At 39.4% G+C, this 22,215-nt stretch overlaps 1 protein-coding gene across 5 annotated transcripts in view; it reads right to left on the bottom strand.

The window, feature by feature from the left end:
• Elmo1 (engulfment and cell motility 1) overlaps nt 1-22,215 on the bottom strand; it is a 565,472-nt gene that overhangs the window by 259,316 nt on the left and 283,941 nt on the right. For all 5 annotated transcript variants that reach the window (XM_047560130.1, XM_047560134.1, XM_047560131.1 and 2 more), the window contains one exon: nt 15,802-15,906. In XM_047560130.1, coding sequence (XP_047416086.1) covers nt 15,802-15,906 — 105 coding nt within the window. The remainder of the gene's footprint in view (nt 1-15,801; nt 15,907-22,215) is intronic.

The raw sequence follows: 22,215 nt of genomic DNA on the forward strand, positions 1-22,215 counted from the left end.
TGTGTTTATGGAAAACACTTGGCAAGTATTTGCTACAAACACTTCCTGGAGATGCTGTGAGTGAGAACCAGCAGGAAAATATAGGGGATGACAGAGAGCCAATTCCCATGGCAAAGGAAGGTCCCCTACCACACATGTCTGCTGCCTGCACTCTACCCTCAGATACTCAGCACTCCACAAGGAGTACAGGGAGCAAAACCACTGAACGTTTCCTAGGTGACAATTCCCTCCCTTCAGGCACAGTGGTTAACCTTTCTGATTCCAAGTGCCCTGTTCCAGCTGGAAACATGCCCTAAACTCCCACTTTGTTTTCCTTGCCTGAAGCCTGGCCTCACTTCCTCGAGGATGCTTTCGGGTGAAAAGGGAACATTGGAAAACAAGAGACTCAAACCATTTATTTAGAGCAAGATGAATAGGGACATTTCTCTTAATTCCTCCCTAAGGCCTCTGAAGATTAGGATGGAGAAGGAAAAGGGGCCACATGCCAAAGCAATGGATGAGTATGGTTTTCCTAGGAAGCAACCCAGAGCAGACCCTCTGGAATGAAGCCAGCACCCTTCCTTCTGCCACATGAGGGACACACTGGTACCATAGAGTGACTGGCTATTTCTGATTTCTCATCAGTCAACATAACAAATAGCACAAGGATTGAAATTTTAGGGAGAACCATTTTCTCAGAGGTTTATATACCCACAGACTACCTTTCTTCCCTTCATTTCAAAATTCTTTCTTTAAAAAAAAAAAATAACAAGAAAGAAAGACACAAATCCAATGTGCTGAAGCTTGTCAAAGCACTGGCCAGATGCTGGCTCTGCTTCTGTTTGCATAGGTAGCCTCTCCCTCACAGCCTGGTCTCCAGCACCCCTCCCTCTGCCCAAGGCCTAACATCCTTCCACAGCAATTTTTATGCTGATTTACAAAGTTATTTCCTTTAAGAACATTTCTAGAAATGGAAAAGTTAAAGTTGAAAGATCTCAGCATTTTTGCCACTGAAAATATGTAGCTAAACCACCATCTAAGAAATGCGTGTCATTTCATGCTCCCCAAAGCAACACGGGAGAGTTTCCTATAAAATCATTTCACTGGCTCATCTGGACTTAGGATGGGTAAAGAAAATCCTGTGTGTCCTGATACTGTCCTCAGGTGGAGAAGGAACAGCCAGCAGGCCCAAAGGCTCTCCCAATCAGCACCACTGCTGCAGACTTGCGGCAAAGCCATCAATCTGATGCAGGCGCTCCCTTCCCCAGGTGGGATTTGCCTGTAGGTGCCTACTGATGCCCTGAGAGAACTGGTAAGACAGAGAGTGTCCCTCACTTAACTCTGGGACTGCTTAGCAATGTGAACTGGACCCTGGACTCACCTACCGAAATTAATCAGGTCACTGCAGTTAATGCCTCAGATTCTCCACAGCTTGCTTACTGCTGAGAGGAGCAAGCAAGACGATGCATGAGAAGGCAGAGGTTCTAGAGGGACAGAGTAAGCCACGTGCTGGAGCAGGTTAACCAGCAACTGCTTGATCTCCAAAAGGCCTGCAAGTCTGGAATTGTTGGTAGCTTGACATCAGCCATGATGGGACTATTTATGCAAGTGCCCCATACTATAGGCAGAATTTTTAAAGACTTATTTATTTTCACTTTCTTGAATTAGCTGTGAAATACATCACCACCAGAACCGCCTGGATCCAAAGTCCAAGTTTGCCATTTACTGTTTATCGTAATAAGGAACAAATGACTTCACCTCTCCGACAGCTGGTGCCCTCATCTGCAGAAGGGGTACAATAACAGTGTCTACTCTGGAGAGTGACTGTCAAGTCAAGAAGGTAATACGTGTAAAATGTTCATAAGGGTGCATGGCACACATTCAGCACTCGATAAATTTTAGGGGTTCTTTTTGTTTCATTTTGTTTTGTTTTATTTTTTTGTTGTTGTTTTTTGTTTGTTTATTTTTTGTTATTGTCAGTTATAGAGTCCCAAGCTACCAGGCTATGAGTAGAATTGACCCTTCTGCTAAAATAATTAACTAAACTTTGGTCTTCTTAGTTATTGGCTAATGCTGCTCATGTCTGCTCTTGTACACGCATATGACTTCACAATTTTAATAACCGAGACGTTGTATAAGGCTTAATACCACACGTAGCTCAAACCTTGGACATTTGATGGTTCCACCACTCATCAAAGAGATTCCTTCCCTAGTAAGTTTCAGTTGTGATCCTTTGGCACTTGTCACTTAGGAACATTAGAGATATCAGAAGGGAAGGAGGAAGGCAACACAGCACACCTTTTGTCACATCAGGGATTCTACACAGCACATCTTTCATCATTCATTTAATGAACCCAAGGATCAAATTAAATTAAATGATTCAATGATTGACAGCCAGAGCACGGGGCAAAAGAGACAGGCTCAAACATTTCATGATTAAGAAAGATAATGATTGGCTAATAAAACATAATATATAATTCCAAACTAATGCTATAAAAGGTAGTAACACAGAAATAAAAACAATGCAAGAGGAGTCTGAAGAATGGGATCTAAGGAATGGGATCTAAGTGGACAAGTGGTGGCTGGAGAAATGACAGGCAAAGGACCTGGGGTATGGGAGTATCACCTTCTGAATGGTCAGCCAGGCTGGCTTCTTTGACCTTAGTAATCACACATTTTTAAAAAGATATAAATGGCATATACAGGCATCTCGAATTCTAATGTCCTTCAAGTGTCAAAACTCCTGTTATAAAATAGTATTTAATAAATTAGCCAAAGAGAAGTTAGTTATTAGTGCTATTATATCTATCATTAAAATTGTTTCTCTTGCTTATTAAAATACAAGAAAATATTGTATATTATTTATGATTTATACTAAATTTTTGAATCTTGGATTTTACCAATGCAGGGGAAAAGTTGATAACATTAAGGTCAAAGTAAAAATAAAATTACCTGACAATGTCAAACACTTCTGGGTGCATCAGGTATATCACACAGTACCTAAGGGGGAAGCTATTTTTAACTAATACAGTGGGACAGTTGGAAACATTATCACCTCAGTTTTATAATACTAATGCAAAATGCCTTCTGAGTTGGTAGGTGGATTGCTAATACTGGCTGGTCTCTAGTCATATAAATACAACTCAAAAATGAAAGTCAGCAGTGATTCACCCAAGTACAAGCATCAGCGTATCTGGGGCAAGGCCATTTTGGGGCATACCAATATAGCTTCTAATTTTGTTTCCATTCCAGGGTGGCCAAAGCCAGAAGGGCAGCTGCAGCCTGGGAGGATAAGTGTGCTCCAGATAGAAATCCATTTCCATGGCTTCCTTCCTTGAGGTCAATCCTGCCAGAAGGCAGAGTACCAGAATCTGGCAGGGTCCAGTCACCCACTTGGTTCCAGCACTCATTTAACAAATGTGTTCTGAGAGCCTTCTGTGTGTCCAGCACTGCTCTGGGCAGGGGGGTGCAGCGGTGACTCAGCAGATGCTCCATGCCCCTCCACACTGGTGAGGGCCACCAGGAAATAGGGTAAACACAGAGCAGTTGTAAAACAATGAACACTGGAGAAAAACCAAGGAGAGAAGGTGGAGAGAGAACAAAGCGATGAAATTACAGCTATTTGGTGGTGCAGAAAGGCTGCACTGAGGGTGAAGGAAATGAGGACGTGAGCCACAGGCTGCCTGGGGAACAGATCAGCAGGAGAGAAGCAAGTGAAATGCCCAGCGGCCACAGAGCACCTGCTACATTCAAGGACAACCAGCATGTTAGGGACTGAATGGTGGTCCCCTCCCCCGAATTCCCATGGATGTGCTAATCCTTAGTATCCCAGCATGTACTTACTGGGAAATCAGACCCTTAAAGAAGGAATTAACCTAAAACAAGGCCATGAGGAAGGGATGCTAATCCAAGATGACTGGCATTTCTCTGCAGAGAGACACCTGGGATGTGAGTGGACAGAGGGAGGACCATGTGAGGAGGCAGCCACTCCCAAGCCATCAGAGGCCATCTCAGGAGGAGCCAACCCTGCTGGCACCTTGATCTTGGACTTCCAGATTCAGAACAATCGCAAAATAAATATCTGTTGTTCAAGCCACACAGCCTTGGTTATTTTGTCATGGAAGCTCTAGCTGACTAATACAAGGAGGTTTCTGTGGCTGGAGCTGAGGGGGAGAGGAGCAGAAGAATTAAGATGATAGGCACGATATTGTAAAGTCTTACCGGGCCCTACTAGGAGATGGGAGCCATGGGAGGGTAGTGAGCAGGGCAGTGACATGATCCACCCAGTTTTGGAAGAATCGCCCTGGAATCTTAAAATTCTGGCTACTATGTTGAGAGCAGGCAAGGGGAGAAAAGGTGGAAGCAGGTAGAACAAATGAGGAGGTTATTAGAGGAGAGAGATTTGATGGGCTGTATTGTTTTAGTTGTAGAATAGGTAGAAAAAAGAGTACAGCTATGGATAAGGTGGAATTAATATGACTTGCTTATAGAGGTTTGCTGGTAATTGGGTCTTAATAAGATGAAGAGCAGAGGTCTCAGAGTCATGGGGGTGGGGTGGCTGTCAAAGCAACCCATGCTCATTACCGTGAAACATCTAAGCAGAACCTCATGAGAGGTCTAGACATGTCTAGTTCCTGCAGAAGCTGGAGCCACTGCTATGAGGATATTATGAGTAGTAAAATAACTGTTGAGTTAAAATGTTGAGCAATAATAGAAAAATATAAAATCAATAATCTAAGCTTCCACCTCAGCAAAGTAGAAAAATGAAGAATAAATTAAATCCAAAGCAAGCTGAATAAAGAAAGTAATAAAAACCAGAGTGCAAATCTATGAAATTAAAACTGGATATAATAGAGAAATATCAATGCAATTGAAAGCTAATTCTCTGAAGAGATTAGTAAAAGTGATAAACCTCTAGCCAGGCTAACAAAGAGAGAAGGGGTTGTGGGAAGGATAACAGAGAGAGAGAGAGAGAGAGAGAGAAAGAGAACAGACAAATTACTACCACCAAAAATTCAAGAGGAGTCAGTATTACAGATCCTATGAACATGATAAAGGAATCTCATGAACAACTCTGTGCTCACAAAGATGAAAACAGATTAAATGCACTAATTCCTCAGATGACATAATATACCAAAACTCAGAAAAGGAGATATACTCTGAATAGGTCATATCTATTAAAGGAACTAAATCAATAATTAATAATCTCCCCAAACAGAAAGCATTGAACCCAAATGATTTCTCTCGTAAATTCTACCAACACTAAGGAATAAAATGACACTGATTCTCTGCAATCTATTCCAGAGGATGGACACAGAGGGAACACTTCCTAACTCATTCTAGGAGGCCAGCTATGCCTTAATACCAAAACCACAGACATTACAAGAAAGGAAAACTGCAGATTAACAGCTCTTTTGAACATAGCTGTAAAAATTTTCTACAAAATATTATTAAATATAATCCAACTATATATACAAAGAATGACACACCATGACAAAGATCAATTTATTTTAAATACGCCAGGCTCATTCAACACTGGAAACATCAATTGATATAATCCACTGTATCAACAGGTTCAAGATACAATATCAATAGATGCAGAAAGAGCATTTGAGAAAATTCAACACTGATTCACAATAAAAATCTCAGGAATTTTTATTCTTGAGAATTAAGAGGGGAAATTCCTTGGTAAAGAACATCTACAAAACACCAATGGCTCACATGATAGTTGAAGCTGAGAAACTTGACTCTTTGTCCCTAAGATTGGGATTGAGGCTGGGATGTTCCCTCTTGTCACTCTTATTCAAAATCTTTCTGGTCATCCTGGGTAATGCAATACATTAGGAAGGGAAAATAAAAAGGGTACAGGGTGGGAAGGAAGAAATAAACCTGTCCTTGTTCACACATGACATGACCGTCCATATAAAAAATTCCAAAGAATCAATACAAAGACTCCAGGAATTAATAAGCAATTATGGGAAGGCTGTGGGACATGGGCTCATTAATGATAACAAAGGTACTACATGAAGACAAGATGTCCATAACAGGGGACACTGTGTGGGAGAAGGGCGAGAAGGGATATAGGGGAGCTCTCTGCACTTTCTGCTTAACTTTGCCACGCACCTAAAATTGTTCTAAAACATTACAGAGGCCAGAAGACGTATAACCTCTGGAGGAGAGAGGATTCCCAGAAACCTTTCCTTTGCAAAGGAATAGGCAGATGTGAGCTGCTGCTCTGTGAACCCCTGCGCTAAGACATGGTTCAGCAATCCGTGCACGGGATGAGGAGTCACGGCACACTTCCAGCATGCAGCTCGGAGCTCTGCACTGCTAAGGTGGAAGAAGCACATCGAGGTGAAAGCTTGATCAGGTTACAGCAGAAAAAAGGTGGGCTGGCCTCCAGGCAGGTACTCAAAACAGATTTGATCTGGATAACACTGCCAGACATAAGAATGGACAATGTGAACTAAATTTGGAGAACTACTCTGGAGAAATAAGATCTTAGTAACTAGGTCTAAGACAGGGTAACCACAATAGCGACTGTTGGCAGAAGGTCTGGTAGGAACTTCAGTGAGGGGGTCATCCACGCATGAGCCTTCTGAAGTTTTTAATCGTATAATTCACCTTGGCCTTGGGTTTACTATGCATCAACTGAATATAGTTCATTATATCACTGGATTTCATTTTTTTTTTCCTTAACCAATCCAACATTGTTTTAAAGTCTGCAGTCTTCTTGGTTGTTGGTTTTCTCTCTTTTTGTTTTGTTTTGTTTTGTTTCTGGTGTTGGGAGTTGAACTCACAGCCTTGCACATGCTCCACCACTGAGTTGCACCCCCGACCAAACCCAGTGTGTTTAGCATTTAAATAATAGCAAGAGTTTTCAGAGAAAGCTAACTGAAAAATTCTAAACCTGATGCCCACTTTGGGTTCGTACCGCGAAAAACTAAAACAGGGAACTACCAGGTTTGAGACCTGCTTCAGATTGCACGTACTGAATCCAGTACCAAGAGAAGGCAGGTGAGGAGGGCAGGTGGCGGGATCACAGCCTGCACCCTGAGACATCCAGCAGTCTGCTGTGTGTGGAGTCTGCCCGCCCTCCCTGGGATATGATGAGTTTTCTGAAATAACACTAAGCCCATGTCTAACAGTGATCTCATCCTTAGGCCTGAAGCATTCCATTCAAATCGTTGGCTTTGGAAGTCAGAAATTGTGCCTTCCAACTCAATTAGTAAATCTAATCACATATATTCACACTCTCAAGGGGTCTCGATTGTTTGGCAGTAACAGCTTGGTTATTCACAATCAACGAAATTAATGCTGCTATTTTTAAAACATGGGGAAAAAAAAACTGTACATAAAAACAAGCCTCCAAGCTGTGGACCTTGGTCAAAGAAAGAATAAAAATAAAAGCCAGGAATAAACTATTTAAATGAATTATTAGACAAAGAATGGTTTAAAAAGTCCCAATGAGGCTGTGCGGGGTGGTCCTTGTTATTCTAAACTTAATCTTTGCTCCACATCACCTAGAAGGAAAATGTCACTCAAATAAAAAAGGTTCCTTTACACCAAACTCTGTGTTTAACTGGCAACATATAATTTTATTAAAAAAAAAAATTAGGAGCAATTGCTGCTGAAGCTGTTTCAGGGACAAGGGGAGGGGAAGATCTGTCAGCACTATGGGAACAAAAAAATGATGTGCCACCAAGCTTTATTCCCATCATTTGCTTCATAGTTAAGTTTAATTACACATTACACACTGTCCTGTAATTATGCCGTTTGGGAAACTGCCAATTTCCCCCTTGAAATGTTAAAAGTTCCTTAATTTACTTTGAAGACTCAGCATCGCCTCCACCAGCACCCTGTCTTGGTGCATACGGACTCCTTGGTTGTGTCTTCTTTTGACACATGCTGGACAGCAAGGGACCCATTTGGTGGTCTGAAACCACAGGGCAGAGGACTGATGGTGCTCAGAACTCCCCGGACTGGACCCTGAATTTATAATAAGATCAGGTGACTCTTTTTTCTTTGAAATTTACAAGAGAAATTAAGAAATATGCCTTTTCCTTTTGTCTTAGGAGACTGGAATTAAAGTCCTTCATTCTCAGCAAGGAAATAAGTATCCAACACACGATGAAGTATCTAGTCTCTGAAGACACATAAAACCCCCAGAAGACTATACATCTACCCAGGACCACTTTATAGACTAGCAAAGAGAGATGCCAATCAAAACATTTCTACGTGCTACCAATGTACTCAGGACTTCCCAAATGACTGCAGACCACCGGTATAGATGCCCACTTACTCACGGATTATCTCAAGCATCAAGCAGATAACTAGAATTCAAGAAGCAGTCAGTATAATAAGGAGTCTGGAGCTAATTGCAAAGAGAATGTGTGCCCTGCCTACAAGAGATGCAAATTCACTTTCCTTTTAAAAATATTGTCCAGTGGAGCAAAGTACATCTGTAGGATTCCTTTGAGATGTGATTGCAACCTCCATATGCATCTACAAGCCCCTAAAAGGAATAGGACATGGACAAATAAAGTAGACCACCTGGACATCCAATTCAGCTCTAGCACATCCTTAGCTGTATGACCTTGGGTAAGCCACTCAACCACTCTGTGTGTCAGTTTCTTCAACTGTAAAATGAAAATACTAACAGTGCCCACTTCTAATGAAAGTGTTTAGCACAGTCGTCGTCTCATAACCAGTTCCAAATGTGTTTGCTATTATAATTATGCTTGTGCTTTTTTTTTGACACAGGAGGAAGAAAAACTTAAAAAGAGATTTCCTCAAATGACTTTAGACTTGAGGTAGGCCTCAATAGACAAGGCAGAGAGATCTACAGGCTGGAAGAAAGGACTCAGAGGTTACCTATCTTCCTGTACCTGGGGGTACTGAAGGGAAGATCATAAATAATGCATGTTAATAATGTGTGTTAAGTACTCAGAGTAAGGCCTCAAAAGACACTAGTTCTTCTCATACTAGGACAACTTGTAACATTTCTAGAGGTTTCCGCCTCAAGAATTAGGCCTCTTTGGCCCAGTCATGAGTGTGGGTCCAACCAAGATTTCTCCCAATGATTTGAAGAAGTTTGTATACTATGTATGTATCATAAGGAGGAAGAACCCACTTAAAGTTTTGAAATAATATAAACATGCTCTAAATTTTTCATCTGTTGGGGGAGGATAGCTTTAATGAAAGAACCTTGAGAAAGTCATTCTTAGGTAGAAATATCCATCTTTTTCCAAGTGTCATTTACTTGACATATTATAAATATTTCCATCTTGATTTGATATTCTGTTAGAAACATATACATGCCCTGGATCACAACAGCTTGAAACTAAAGTAATTAATCTTATTTTTAAAGACATTTCTATGTTTCCCTTTCAGAAAATTCATTATCTTCTATTACAGTCACCCAGAATACAAAGTTATCACAACAGGAGGAAATGCTGGTCATAAATTATGAGGAACCATGAAGCAAGAATTGCAGAGTACATCACCAAATTGCATACATTGATTATGTGAATTGTTTTTGTATACCAATTATACCTCAATAAAGAAAGAATTGCAGGGTATGTAAAGAACATGCCGTTTCCAGGATTTACTTTTTCATTTTGTTCCTGGAAGGCTCCAGATTTTATAAATTCTGTTGGGTAACAGCTTTGTTGGGTAAGATTTTCTAAATCAGCTGGGTAGCTGTTTTATTAAGAAAACCTTTAGGCTGGGGGTGTAGCTCAGTGGTAAAGCACTTGCCCAACATGAGGGAGGTCTTGAGTGCAGGACTGCAAAAAGAAAATGAGAGAGAGAGAGAGAGAGAGAGAGAGAGAGAGAGAGAAAAGAAAACCTTTATTTATGACATGGCACCATGAGAAATAAAACCGTTCTGTTCCACTGACCAACCACCAGTATGTCTGCCTAGGAAGTGATGCCATTGTTTAAAATCAGGTCACTGGGAAAGGAAGCAAATCCTGAGCAAATCTGATTAAAAAATAAAATAATTTATAAAATGGCAAATATTTACCATTTTGATATATTATGAAAAACTGGAAAAAAAAAGTATCAAGCAAAAATTTGAGGATTCATTAGAGGTGCCCAGTATGGATCCCATCTGACAATCCAAAAGGAAACAAGGAATCCTCATTAAAACAAAACAAAACAAAACAAAAAACTGTCACTCTCTTTCACTGCTTGTTTTTCAGACCCTATCTTTCTTCTTCACCACATCCTCTCTGCATGGCCCCAGTGCTTGGTAGTGTTTGATAATATTTCCTGAATGAGTCAACAAATAAATGATTGTGAATGTTAAAGAGATTTTCCTTCCTTCAGTTAGATGCTATTTTTAGCATCCAAGAAGCTGGACTATTTTTGTTTTCTGTATATTTTTTAATCCTCTGAAAAAGATACAAGCAATAACAGAACCATCTCATTTGCATGCATTTGGCTTTTATTGCTGCACATTAAAAGTTTATCTGAATTTTCTAGGGTCTGAGATTAATGCACAGCATGCTTCTGTCTGGCTGGAATGCCAAGAGGGGGGCAGATGACTGGCAATAGTTTCTGAAGGTCTGGAATGCTGCTGCATGCTCCTTCTCATGTCACTAGTTTGAATTGAAAGACCACAGCTGAAATCTAGAAAGCTCCGCAATGATACCTTCACTGGGCTCATTTATTCCTTTAAATAACATTGTTCAAGTGTCAATCAAATATTTGGTGATACAGTGATATATAGGAAAGAGACAACCTCCGTCTTCAAAGGATTTACAATCTAATAAAGACAATTTGATACTGTCTATAAGGTTTGTAATAAAAAGAGGGAAGACACAGCCTTTCAATTTTAGAAACTGCTTCCTGACCAGGATGGATTTATAAAGATCATAACTGAGTACAACCCCTTGTCTGATGGTCCTGTGAACGTCCCATCTAATCATCGTCTCTGACTCTGTCCCCTTTCCATGTCAGGAGGGACAGCACTGCTGTCTGCATCACACTCAACATGGGACAGGAGGCTACAGAACTGAAAATAACTTGAGATTTACATCCAAAGACGTGAGTTTGAATTGTGTTTGTCTACTGGCTGTTTGACAGAGTGGAACTCTGCACATCTCTAGGTGTCAGCTTCTGAACCTATAAAATGATGATAGCAATGCATATTTCCCAGGGTTTCGAGAAGATTGAACTAATCTCTGCATCCTGGCTTGCATGATCTAACCTGCACTAGGCATTCATTTTCTCTAATCAAACAGGAAGTTGGATATTAGCATCAAGAATTACTTTGTCTGAAACCACCCTTTCTGTCAGTTGTAGCCTCTTCCTTAGGTGCCTTTTATAAACCCCATTCCACCTGAGCCCTGGCTATCCTATCTTTGGGAGTCTTAGGTTTCCTTGCCATTACTTCCTGCTTTGTGGTTGAAACTTGGCTACCACAGTGACTAGCATACTGTGGATTGCCATGGATAGGAGGAGCACAGAATCAAAATATGCAACACACCCAGCTCCTTTCTGCTACCTTGTCTCTGAAATACTAACAGTAGGAACACAGAAGTGAGACAATCTTCCGCCTGTCTCCTCATAGAAGAGAGCCTAATACCTATTGCTCCCTTCGTGGGGAGAGCTGGGGAGTGAAGAATCCCCAGAACAAGAGCAATTATGCCCAGAGTAAATAAGACTCAGAAGTTTGAAATCATGCAGTGCCTCCAGATTTTATCCATGCACAGTGGGATGCTCAGATTTGCTATTCCTCCTCATGTTCTGTGCCCGTCCAAGTGTGGGGTAATTCAATTACATCCACAGCTTTCATTAGTACATAGTTACAAAAGTTGATTCAATATTACATAAGAAAGCAAGCCATCCATCAGGAAACACATGTGGCAAAAATATACCTTTATAACTGCTATAAGGAATGAAGGCCATGATTCTCAGATGATTCAAAAAAAAATCATTGGCAAGAGACCACATAAATAATACTAAAGAAACTCCTTACTTGCTTAATTAACAAGAAATTATTGAAAGTTGCTATGTGCCAGGGTCTAGCTATATAGGTGACCTTAGATGCCTGCTCACAAGGAGTTTATAATCAATTAGGAGAGACAGAAGATAAATTCATTTAAAGCTAGAAAAGATTATAGGAATGAAATTGTCATGTGTGCAGGGTGTAAAGAGAGTCGATAATGTCATTCGTGTAGAAGGCCAGGAAGGTTTGTGCAGAGGGATGAGCTTTGCTTGAGGGTTGTTCAATAGGCAGATGGTGTGGGAGGGGCATTTGGGCACAAAGAAAAGTGACAGTAAAGAACAGGCAGTGGGGAACTGACTGGCTAGCTTGCAGTCTGCCATCGTTTTGTAGGGACGAACGAGTTCATGGCAGTATGGAAGTCAGAGAAGACAGAAAGAGGGGTAGGAAGGGAGAAATAAAGCCACAGAGATGGGTTGTGGCCCAGGGATGGAACCTGAAGAATTCCGAAATATGTTTAGAAAGATCATCCTAGCAGCTGGCTTGGAAGGTGGTCTGAAAGTACCAGACTTTGGCAAGGAAGTCATTAAGATCAAATGCAATGCTGCAAATGAACAGATTGGAGGGAACAAGAATGTTTAAGGAGGTGGAATAGATGACATCACTGCTCATCTATTCCTTCAAGCCAGAAATCTCCCTTTTGTTTGGAGATAGTCCAGTTTAATTTAGCCCCAACCAAATGGCTTCTCTCCATGTCCATGCCCACTGCCCTGGTTCAGATTACTTTCATTTCTCTACAATTTCTCCAATTTTATTTTTGCCTCTATTCTGGATTTCTCATGTTGGTTTTCTAATGAAAGAAGGATTTTTCTGAGCTTAATTCTCATCTTTACTTAAAACATTTCAGAAATCCTCCACTGTGTGTAAGTCCAAACAGGCACCTTGATATGGCTTCAAATGTCCATGATGAACTATCCCAACTTTACCTCTGAAGTCCTGATCACCTGTCCACTCCCATCTTAGCAGCCCTATGCTAGCTGGCTTCCTGAGCCCACACCCTTACACATTCACTCACAGGCTTCCCTCCACTGGGGGTATTCTTCAGGCTTTTCCCTTCATTTATTCAACTAGAATTGTCCAACAGTTCTCAGCCTGGACACCACTTCCTCCAGAAAGCTTTCCTGATCTGACCCCCATAGTTGTCTGTGTTGGTGACTCTCCTCTGTCCATTGTCCCCTCCCCAAACAAGATACACTGCAAATGACTTGGAAATTGCCTGGTCTTTGATGCTTCACCCCCACCCCACCTGTACCTGTCATTTCCATCTCTAGGTAGTAGATTTTACCATGTCAGAACCATGAGTAAACTGCTCCTCAGGGAATCTCCATCATCCAGCTCACTGCTGGGGTGCAGTGTGAAAAGCAAGGGATATTTGTGTGTGTGTGTGTGTGTGTGTGTGTGTGTGTGTGTGTGTGTTGTATGTGATACAATTTCTCTTATAAAATATTTCAACTATAAATCTGCCTGGTAAAGAAAGTAAATGGTGAGACTGTAGAGATTCAGAGTAAATGTTTATCAAATGAAGACATAAATAACAAATGAGTACCTGCATTCATACAGAGGATGTACCTTGTCAGGAAAAAAAGAGAGTAATTTTATCAAAATGCAAACTTAAAAAACCCCACTTTATGTTTCAGAAGAGACCATTCCACTCATAGATCAAAACTTAAAGCACTGTCAGGGATCACTATTTTCACTATCTACAGCACTAGTGCTTTATCATTGGGGTGTTTATCTTCAAAGTCACAAGAAAACTCTCTTGCAGAAAGCCTCTAATTTTATACAAGTCACTAATGACATCCATTCATGGAAAGAACTTTAGCTTTCTATCCAGTAGTTAATGCCCCAGCAGTTAATGCCTTAATCTGTGTCAGATAAGACACAGAAAACATCAAGGAAGGATAACTTTTGAGGGAGAAAAAAAAGATATCCTAGGTATAGCAATGTCTAACTAATAAATAAAAGTGCATATGAATAAAAAGGGTCACACTTTTCCTTACACATAGGTTTTTCTTTTAAGTTTCTATTGGATATAAAGTTCCTTTCAGGTTGTCATGGTATTAATTTCACTTATAGCAGTTAGAAAACTCACTGAAGAAAACAGGCTTAAAACATTAAACAGCTTTTCATGAGACATATGCTCCTTATGCAATTAACAATACATTCAGCATCAATAAACTCTAATTTTAGAGACATTCATCTGCAAACATTAATCAGTTGATGGTAAATTCGATTTTTACTTGACTTCTGTTTTTCACGCTCAATTCTCCAAGGATATATACTACATAGTATCTCAAAAATATTAATTTACTTACTATGAAACAGATTGAATTCCTAGAAAATCTCTGTGCAATAAATATATATACATATAAGTCAAATCAAAGTTGTATGAGAAAACAATTTTCTTAGGGAGGACTATGTTATTGACCCAGCACTTTCAAAGAAACAAACCTTTCAGAGATGTGACCATAAAATCCTCCATATCATCAAACTGAAAACAATATTTCAGAATAGTTCAAAGCTTCCCAAATTACATATATAGAAAATAGCATAAATTAAAAATATACTGCCTACAAAGAACATGGAGACCTGACATGACTTTATTCAAGGGGGTCACTGCCAGGGGGCATAATTTTTCTCTCTGCAGACTGTCCCACATAGTACAGGTTTGGCCAGGAGCTCCCTACCAGAACTCCTGACAACTAAAGAAACATGCCCCCACATTTCCAAAAGCCCTTTGGAGGAATACTGTCCCAGCTGAGAGCGCCCTTATTTGCAGAAGAAATTGTAGTCCAGACAAAAGGAATTTCCTGCATCAATATCACTGGAAAATGACAGTGCCATCTCTCAAGCCCAGGTCTCTGGGAGGTCAAAGCCACAGAGACCAGCAGAGAATGTCAAAGTAAAGGATATGCTCTGAAGGGACTTTCAGTTCAGCCTTAGACTTCTGGCCTTAGGTAACTTGTTCATCAAATATTTTCTAAGTTAATATCTATTCATCATACCAATTACTTGACAACCCCCTTGTCCTATTTATTCATATCTCTCCCTGATCTCAATCTTGGACCTAACCTACCCTAACTGCACCTGGGCTCTTCTCTCTGGAGATGAAAGAGAGGGTATCATGAACCCAGAGCTCCAATTGTGCAATCCTGAGGGACAAGCTTTCTATGTCACTGTCACCTAACACTCCCCATTTATTCCATAAGATACTGTCCAATCAGCAGGTGGCATCTTCTATATGAAAGAGAAAACAGAGGACTCCACTTCCTTTTGTCTCTCCACCAACTAATCTAACTTAGTAGCTGGAGTCTGACTAGTCAGCTATGAAATGTGAGAGAAGGCATTTCTCTTACTTCCCTATCTCTCCCATTTTTCTCTTTCCTTTTGCTTATTTTATTGTAGTTCCAGCATTTGACTGAACAGAAGTCATGTGCCAGTGACAATTCTGGGCTTTTACCAACTCATAAGGAATCTTCACTAAACTGGAGGTCGTGTAGGTTTTGTGTAAATAATTCGTTTCTGTTCCTTGTTATTTAAGAGTTTTGTCATAATCCAGTATCAGAGTATATAAAAGGCTTCCAAGTACCTTTTTTTAAACATCACTATGTGGAAACAATTTTAAGTCAAAAATTCCTTTTTCAGACCCCCTGATCCATTTCATCAAGTTTTAATTTTGTAGTTTACCAAGTGAAGAAAGACAAAACTCTGGGGTCACTCTTCTAAAGGTAACCCCTTCTGTATTTGTAGGTTTAAAATTAAAATTCAGTAGTAAACTTACAGTAACTAAAAGGGGCTTGCATGCTTACCCGGATGTATGCATCCTGGTGGTGCTTAGCAAAGTAGAGCATATTGTCTAGAGCCAACATTCCAGGAGGAGTCTGCGTAAAATCCATAGCAGGGTTGACATGATTCTGTAATGAAAACAAAACGTTGCATGAGATTATTATTATTATTATTATTTTTGCTTTCCAAGAACTTATTTAAAAAACATTTTTGTGGCTGCATTAATATTTTAACATTTTTTAATCCTGAAATTTTATACAAGTTAATATTTATAATTTAAATACAAAAGGTTTTCATGGGCTATAAGCATGATATACATGTAAACTTTACTATGTTTTTATTACTGCATTAAAATTATACATAATCATGGGATTCACTGTGACACATTCATAAAAGCACGTAACATAATTTACTCCAATTCATTCCCCAGTGTTTCCTTTTCCTGCTCTGCATTCCTCCCCTTGTCCCCCTTCTTGTACTCTTCTAGTATTTCTTTTATTTGTTTACATGTATATTTTTTCATCATTGCATTATAATTAAACATAAAAGTGGGATTCTTTGTGCATATTTATACATGCATATGTTAGCAGACTTCACCAACCACCAGGGAATTGGTTTCCCTCCTCAGGACAGAAGTACCATAAGGCAAGCTCCAAATAATCAAATATGATAGTGTTTTCTATCTCCTTGTAAGCCTACTAGAACTGGAAAAGGGACTTCTCCCAGCTCTACAGGTTCAGCAAAACCAGTTTTAATATTCAGGGTTAAGAGACCCAGCTGCAGCTAAAAATGTAAGCTTATTCATAGACATGTAACATGTCTTTTTGTGAGAAAAAGAAAAAAAAAACATAAAAATTACATTTCTGGTAGGTATACTGAAGTGAAACCAACAGTATTTGGGGAAAAAGACCTGGATAAAGCCATGTGTCTGCCACTTATCCTAGAAACTGACTGCAGTAAGCACTACGTATGAGCACCTTAATTTCCTCACCCTCATGTGTGAGGTTAAGTATGGCCACACCTGGCCATGGGCTTTGGGAGCTGTCCAAGGTTACACAGTCCACAGGTCTCTAAGTACAAGACACTGAATGCAATTCAAGTGTCCACAAGGTCCCAACATCCACCTGCTCCCAGAGAGCACATCTGGTATTATGGTCACCACAGACAGTGTGATGACATAATAGTTACAAATATGCCTAACTGGGAAGCAGGCCTGGCTGACCTAAATTCTCCATATACTTGAGATGATCCAATAAATAAATAACACAATGACTCTTTTGTGTGTGTTGGGGGTGTGCTTACCAGGGATTGAACTCAGGGGCACTCAACCACTGAGCCACATCCCCAGCCCTATTTTGTATTTTATTTAAAGACAGGATCTCAATGAGTTGCTTAGCACCTCGCTTTTGCTGAGGCTGACTCTGAATTCACCATCCTCCTGCCTCAGGCTCTCAAGCAGTTGGGATCACAGGCGAGTACCACGGCACCTTGCACAATGACACTTATTTAGACACCAAACCACTCTACACATTAGTCACTGAAAATAATCACTAAGCACAGTCTTGAAAATGTAGATCTAAATGGGGAATGATTTAAGAAAAAGCATGGGGGTTTTTTCCATGTTAAAAGATGAAGAGAATTTTGAAGACAATTGCTGTATAGAAACACTACTGTTTTTATTAGTGCATTAAAGTTATACATAATAGTGGGGTTCCTCCTGATATAATCATACATACATGAATATAATGTGCTCCATTCAGTCCCCAGGGCTTCTTTCCCTCACCTCCTGCCTCACTCTATTCCCCTTCCTCTGCTCTACTGATCCTTTTTCTATTTATTTATTTGTTTTTATTTTAGATATACAAAAAAGTAAGAGTCACTGTGGTATATTCTTATATGTAAATAGCATAACCTTTTCAATTTGATTCCTCAGTTCTTTCCTTTTTCCATCCTTCTTCCTTTGCCCTCTGTCCTCTTTATACACTCCAATGATCTACCCTCTATTTTTGCGGGATCACAAAACTATCCCCCAATCCCCACTTTTTTCCTTAATTTTTCTCTAGCTTCCACACATGAGAGAAAACATTTGATCCTTCATTTTGTGAAGCTGGCTTATTTCACTTAGCATGATGTTCTGCGGTTCCATTCACTTACTAGTAAATACCACAATTTCAATCTTCTTTATGGCTGAGAAACACTTCACTGTGTGTGTGTGTGTGTGTGTGTGTGTGTATGTGTGTATGTGTGTGTGATACATACACACACATTTATATAGTTATAGCAGCACAATTCACAATAGCCAAATTACAGAACCAGCCCAGGTGCCCATCACCAGATGAATGGATTAAGAAAATGTAAGATACACACACACACACACACACATACACACACACACATGCACATGTGTTATAAATATTGATGTGTCTGTATCACTATAATATGCTGATTTTAGTTCTTCTGGATACATACCAAGGAAAGGTTTACTGGGTCATGTGGTGATTCTATTCCTAGTCTTCTGACACTGCTGATTTTTGCGTGTTGATTTTGTACCCTTCAACTTCATTGAATTTATTTAGTAATGTGAACAACGTTTTTTAGGTGGGGTCCTTAGGGTTTTCTACAAAAGATCATGTATCTGCAAATAGAAAATTTGGTTTCTATTTCCAATTTGTCTGACATTCATTTCTTTCTCTTGTCTAATTACTCTAGTTAGTTCTTTCTGTCCTATATTGAATAGAAGTTGTGAAAATGGGCATCATACTCAGCCACAAAAATGATGACTATGTGAATAATGCATTTGTTTAATTAGCTACATTTAACCATTCTACAATGTATATATTTCAAAGCACCAAGTTGTACATGATAAAATCATATATTACCTGTTGGTACAAAAATTTAAAATAATTTAAGTACCTAAGGATTATTAAAGAAAACAGCTTTTAACTTATGACCCAAACAACTTGAATGAAAAGACATATTTATATTTGACCCTGAAAACTTTCTAATTTGATTCTAGTTTGAATCGCTGTTTTGCTGAAGAAAATTGTGTTAACAGTAATTTTTTTCTAATTCTGGTACAGGAAGGCCTTTTAATTCCCTTGTTCAAGGTTCAATCCACCTACACTTTTCTACATTATTCAAGAGTACATCAGTTTAGTCTTTGCTGAGCTGCTTTGAAATTTTGTTTATGAGCTAATGAACAACATCTAAAACCATGAAAGAGTGGTACTGCCTACTGGCCAGAGTTCCAGTGCCAAAACATCCTTATTCATCACGTCTATTTAAGTAGGTTGTGTCACTGCGGTGATTTGAATATTTTATTTTAACATTTTATCCTGATTCATTTGTTAAAATGTTGGGAAGTTTTTAAAATACCAAAGTACTACTGCCAATAAGAAAGATAGAGCTCATAAAATACAAAGAATTATAACAAAAATGAAAATCAATTTGTATGTCAAATGCAGTGCAGTTCAGTCTTAATTTGACATTCATTGGAGTAAGAGGGTCTAACTCACATTCAAGAGTAGGGAAAAGAAAAAAAAAATCAAAGTACTGGAAATAAATGACCAAAGATTTAGTCAAAAGAATAAATTGTACTTAAAGATTTTATATTTTCAGCTATTTATCAAGGAATAGTGGAACTTTCCCCATTTGTGTGTAACAAAGTCATAAATTGATGACTTTGCTACATTAGATTTTCATGAACATAAGTAACAAAAAAAGGTTGCTATTTGGTCAGTATTTCTGGGAACTAGCACTATCATGTACTTACATATATTAAGTCTCAAAACACCACTGTTTAGTAGGTACTCTTGTTATCTCAGGAAACTGGCTCGAAGACTCAGAAGCCTACCCTGAACCTCAAACCTTGGCTTTGGCTGAGCAGGCAATGTCCTCTTTGGACAGTACATCTTTGGACATCAATCTTTTGTTTCAACCTTTTCCCTCCTGCCAGTTTAGAAGCTGAGTGCCTTTGCTTTGGTATTCCTAGCATTTAGACTTCACATAGATGGAGAAAATTTTATTTGACAAAAATGTAGACTAAGTAATGTTACCTTCCACACAGCATGAGCCAACAAAGAAGAGTGAGCCAGATATAAAAGAAAAAAACATGACATTTATTTCAGATCTATTTCTATTATTGGTCTATAAGTCTATTTCAAAACTAACCCAGAAGAGTAAATCAAGTCAAAAAATTAGTTTCCCTGAATCTAATTTCAATAAGCCTCTAAAACTATATGTTAGTGAAGATGACCAGGGAGAAGATGCCCACAGCTCCAGAATCGCCCTTTAATCTTGCTTGAATTTTGCACTCAGGATCCCCTGGAAGCCTCCTTCTATCAATCAGATCCTTCCTGAGGCATGTACTGTGGGTATCAAATAGGAAATTGTTGTTTTCAAAAGATCCTTACAATTAAAAAACAATATACACTTGATACTTTATATACATAGAGGATTGTTCCAGGATCCTGTGTGGGTACCAACACCTTGAGATTCCCTATATAAAATAATATAGTATTTTCATATAATCTACACTCATCCTCAGTATACTTTAAATCACCTCTACATTACTTATAATACCTAATATGATGTAAATGCTATGTAGCTAGTTGTTACTCTATAGTGTTTGAGTAATCCTTAAGCAAAAAGTCTGTACATGTTCAGTACAGTTACAATTTTAAAAAATATTTTCCATCCACAATTGGTTCAATGTGTGAATAAGGAACCCAGAGATATGAAGGGTGAACTGTAATTGATTTTTAGCAATCTTCTAAGAATTGGCAAATAACACCTACTATGTGCAGGTATTGTGCAAGGTTCTAGCATATATGCTAGCTCTTTCTCCTCACAAACCCCTCACTGGGTCAATGTTAGCACAATTTTCTTTGACAAGAAAGAACTTGAGGACCTGAGAATTTGGTTAACTAGTCCAAAGTTTCAGAAACATTATGGATCAAACCCAGAAGGTGAACTCAGAGCACAGGCATTGGAGAAGAACTGTGTAGTATCAAGTTGCTGACCAATCTGACCTTGCTGCAGATTTCACAAAGATGTCCAGCGCAAGTCCCCATTTGTTGGAGTCCTCCTCAATCAACATTATTCCCTCAGGCAGAAAGGAACCACAATCCATCCCATTTAATAAAAGCTATAATTTCTCCACCCTTCTCAGACATTATAACAGACATAAGTCTCGCTTGTGTTCAATGAACCATGTCCTAATTGTCTTCAACAAATAGGCTCTTCCTAAACAAAAAGCAATTAGAAAATTGCTTTTGATTTTCAATGATTTACTCTAAATTATGAAGCATTATTTTGTAGTTGGGGGAGAACTATGTCCTTCCTTCCTCTCTCTCTCTCTCTCTCTCTCTCTCTCTCTCTCTCTCTCTCTCTCTCTCTCTCTCTCTCTCTCCTCCCCACCCCCAGGTATCATTTTATCAGTTTCCCAGCATCTCTCCCCTTGAAATGATTGCTTTGTTTTCTTGGTTTTAATAGCTAGTGAAATAACTTTATAACCACGGATGTTTGATAATGGAAAAAGGAAACGAATTACAGGCCCAAATATCTGAAAGCTTTCTGTACTGTGACAAAAATACTCTGAGAACCGGCAAGGCCAGGAGCTCCCCCACTCCTTTCTTATTTATGAGATGCTCTGGGTACAGATTTATTTTCTTTTCTTGTTCCATGTTATTTTTTTCCACCTGTCTTGAAATGGAAGCTGCAAGAGCTTTGATAAATGGCTTGAAATTTCCCCTTGTTTTACTGCAAAGCCTATGTACCTCTGTACATCCTTCTGAAATGTCATTTGTTAGTTCCTGTAGAAGCGCTGCTCCGTGAATCACAGAGGACAGCTCTCAGCCCCTAGAGAGAAGGGAAACGGCTGCTTCCCTTTCCAAAACGCCAGAGTTTGTCACTTTGGGTACATGGTACCAAGCAGCTGAAGATACCATGAGTTATTTTACAGGAAGCACCCTATGTGCAGTTTGGTATCTAGTTCTTGGAGATCAGTTTTTCTCCTGTTACTCACAGGCCAGTTTTTCAATTGAATTATTTCAACTATACATTCAAGGGAAGGTTATAAGCTCTAAAACATAATATCCCTAAATCTCCTGTGGGCCCATACACTAACAGCCATTGAAGAGGAAGGTGCACCATAAATACAAGCAAGGCCAACCCCTTACTATATAGACAAAAAAACCAAACCTGTGGTGGAGAACAGCAGTGTTGAACCTTGAGCAGGCACCCAAATCTCTAGGGACTGTTTGAGCAACACTTACTGGTCCACTTCTGGAATCTCTGATTTCTTGGTCTGGAGTGGGCTCCAAAAATTTGCACCTCTAACAAATTCCTAGGTGAAGCAGATGCTGCTAGTTGGGGACTGCATTTTGAGACCCAGCGAAGCACAGAATGACTCATGTGTAATAACACAGGTAATAAAT

The sequence above is a fragment of the Sciurus carolinensis genome, chromosome 8, assembly GCF_902686445.1.
Source record: "Sciurus carolinensis chromosome 8, mSciCar1.2, whole genome shotgun sequence".
Lineage (NCBI taxonomy): Eukaryota > Metazoa > Chordata > Mammalia > Rodentia > Sciuridae > Sciurus > Sciurus carolinensis.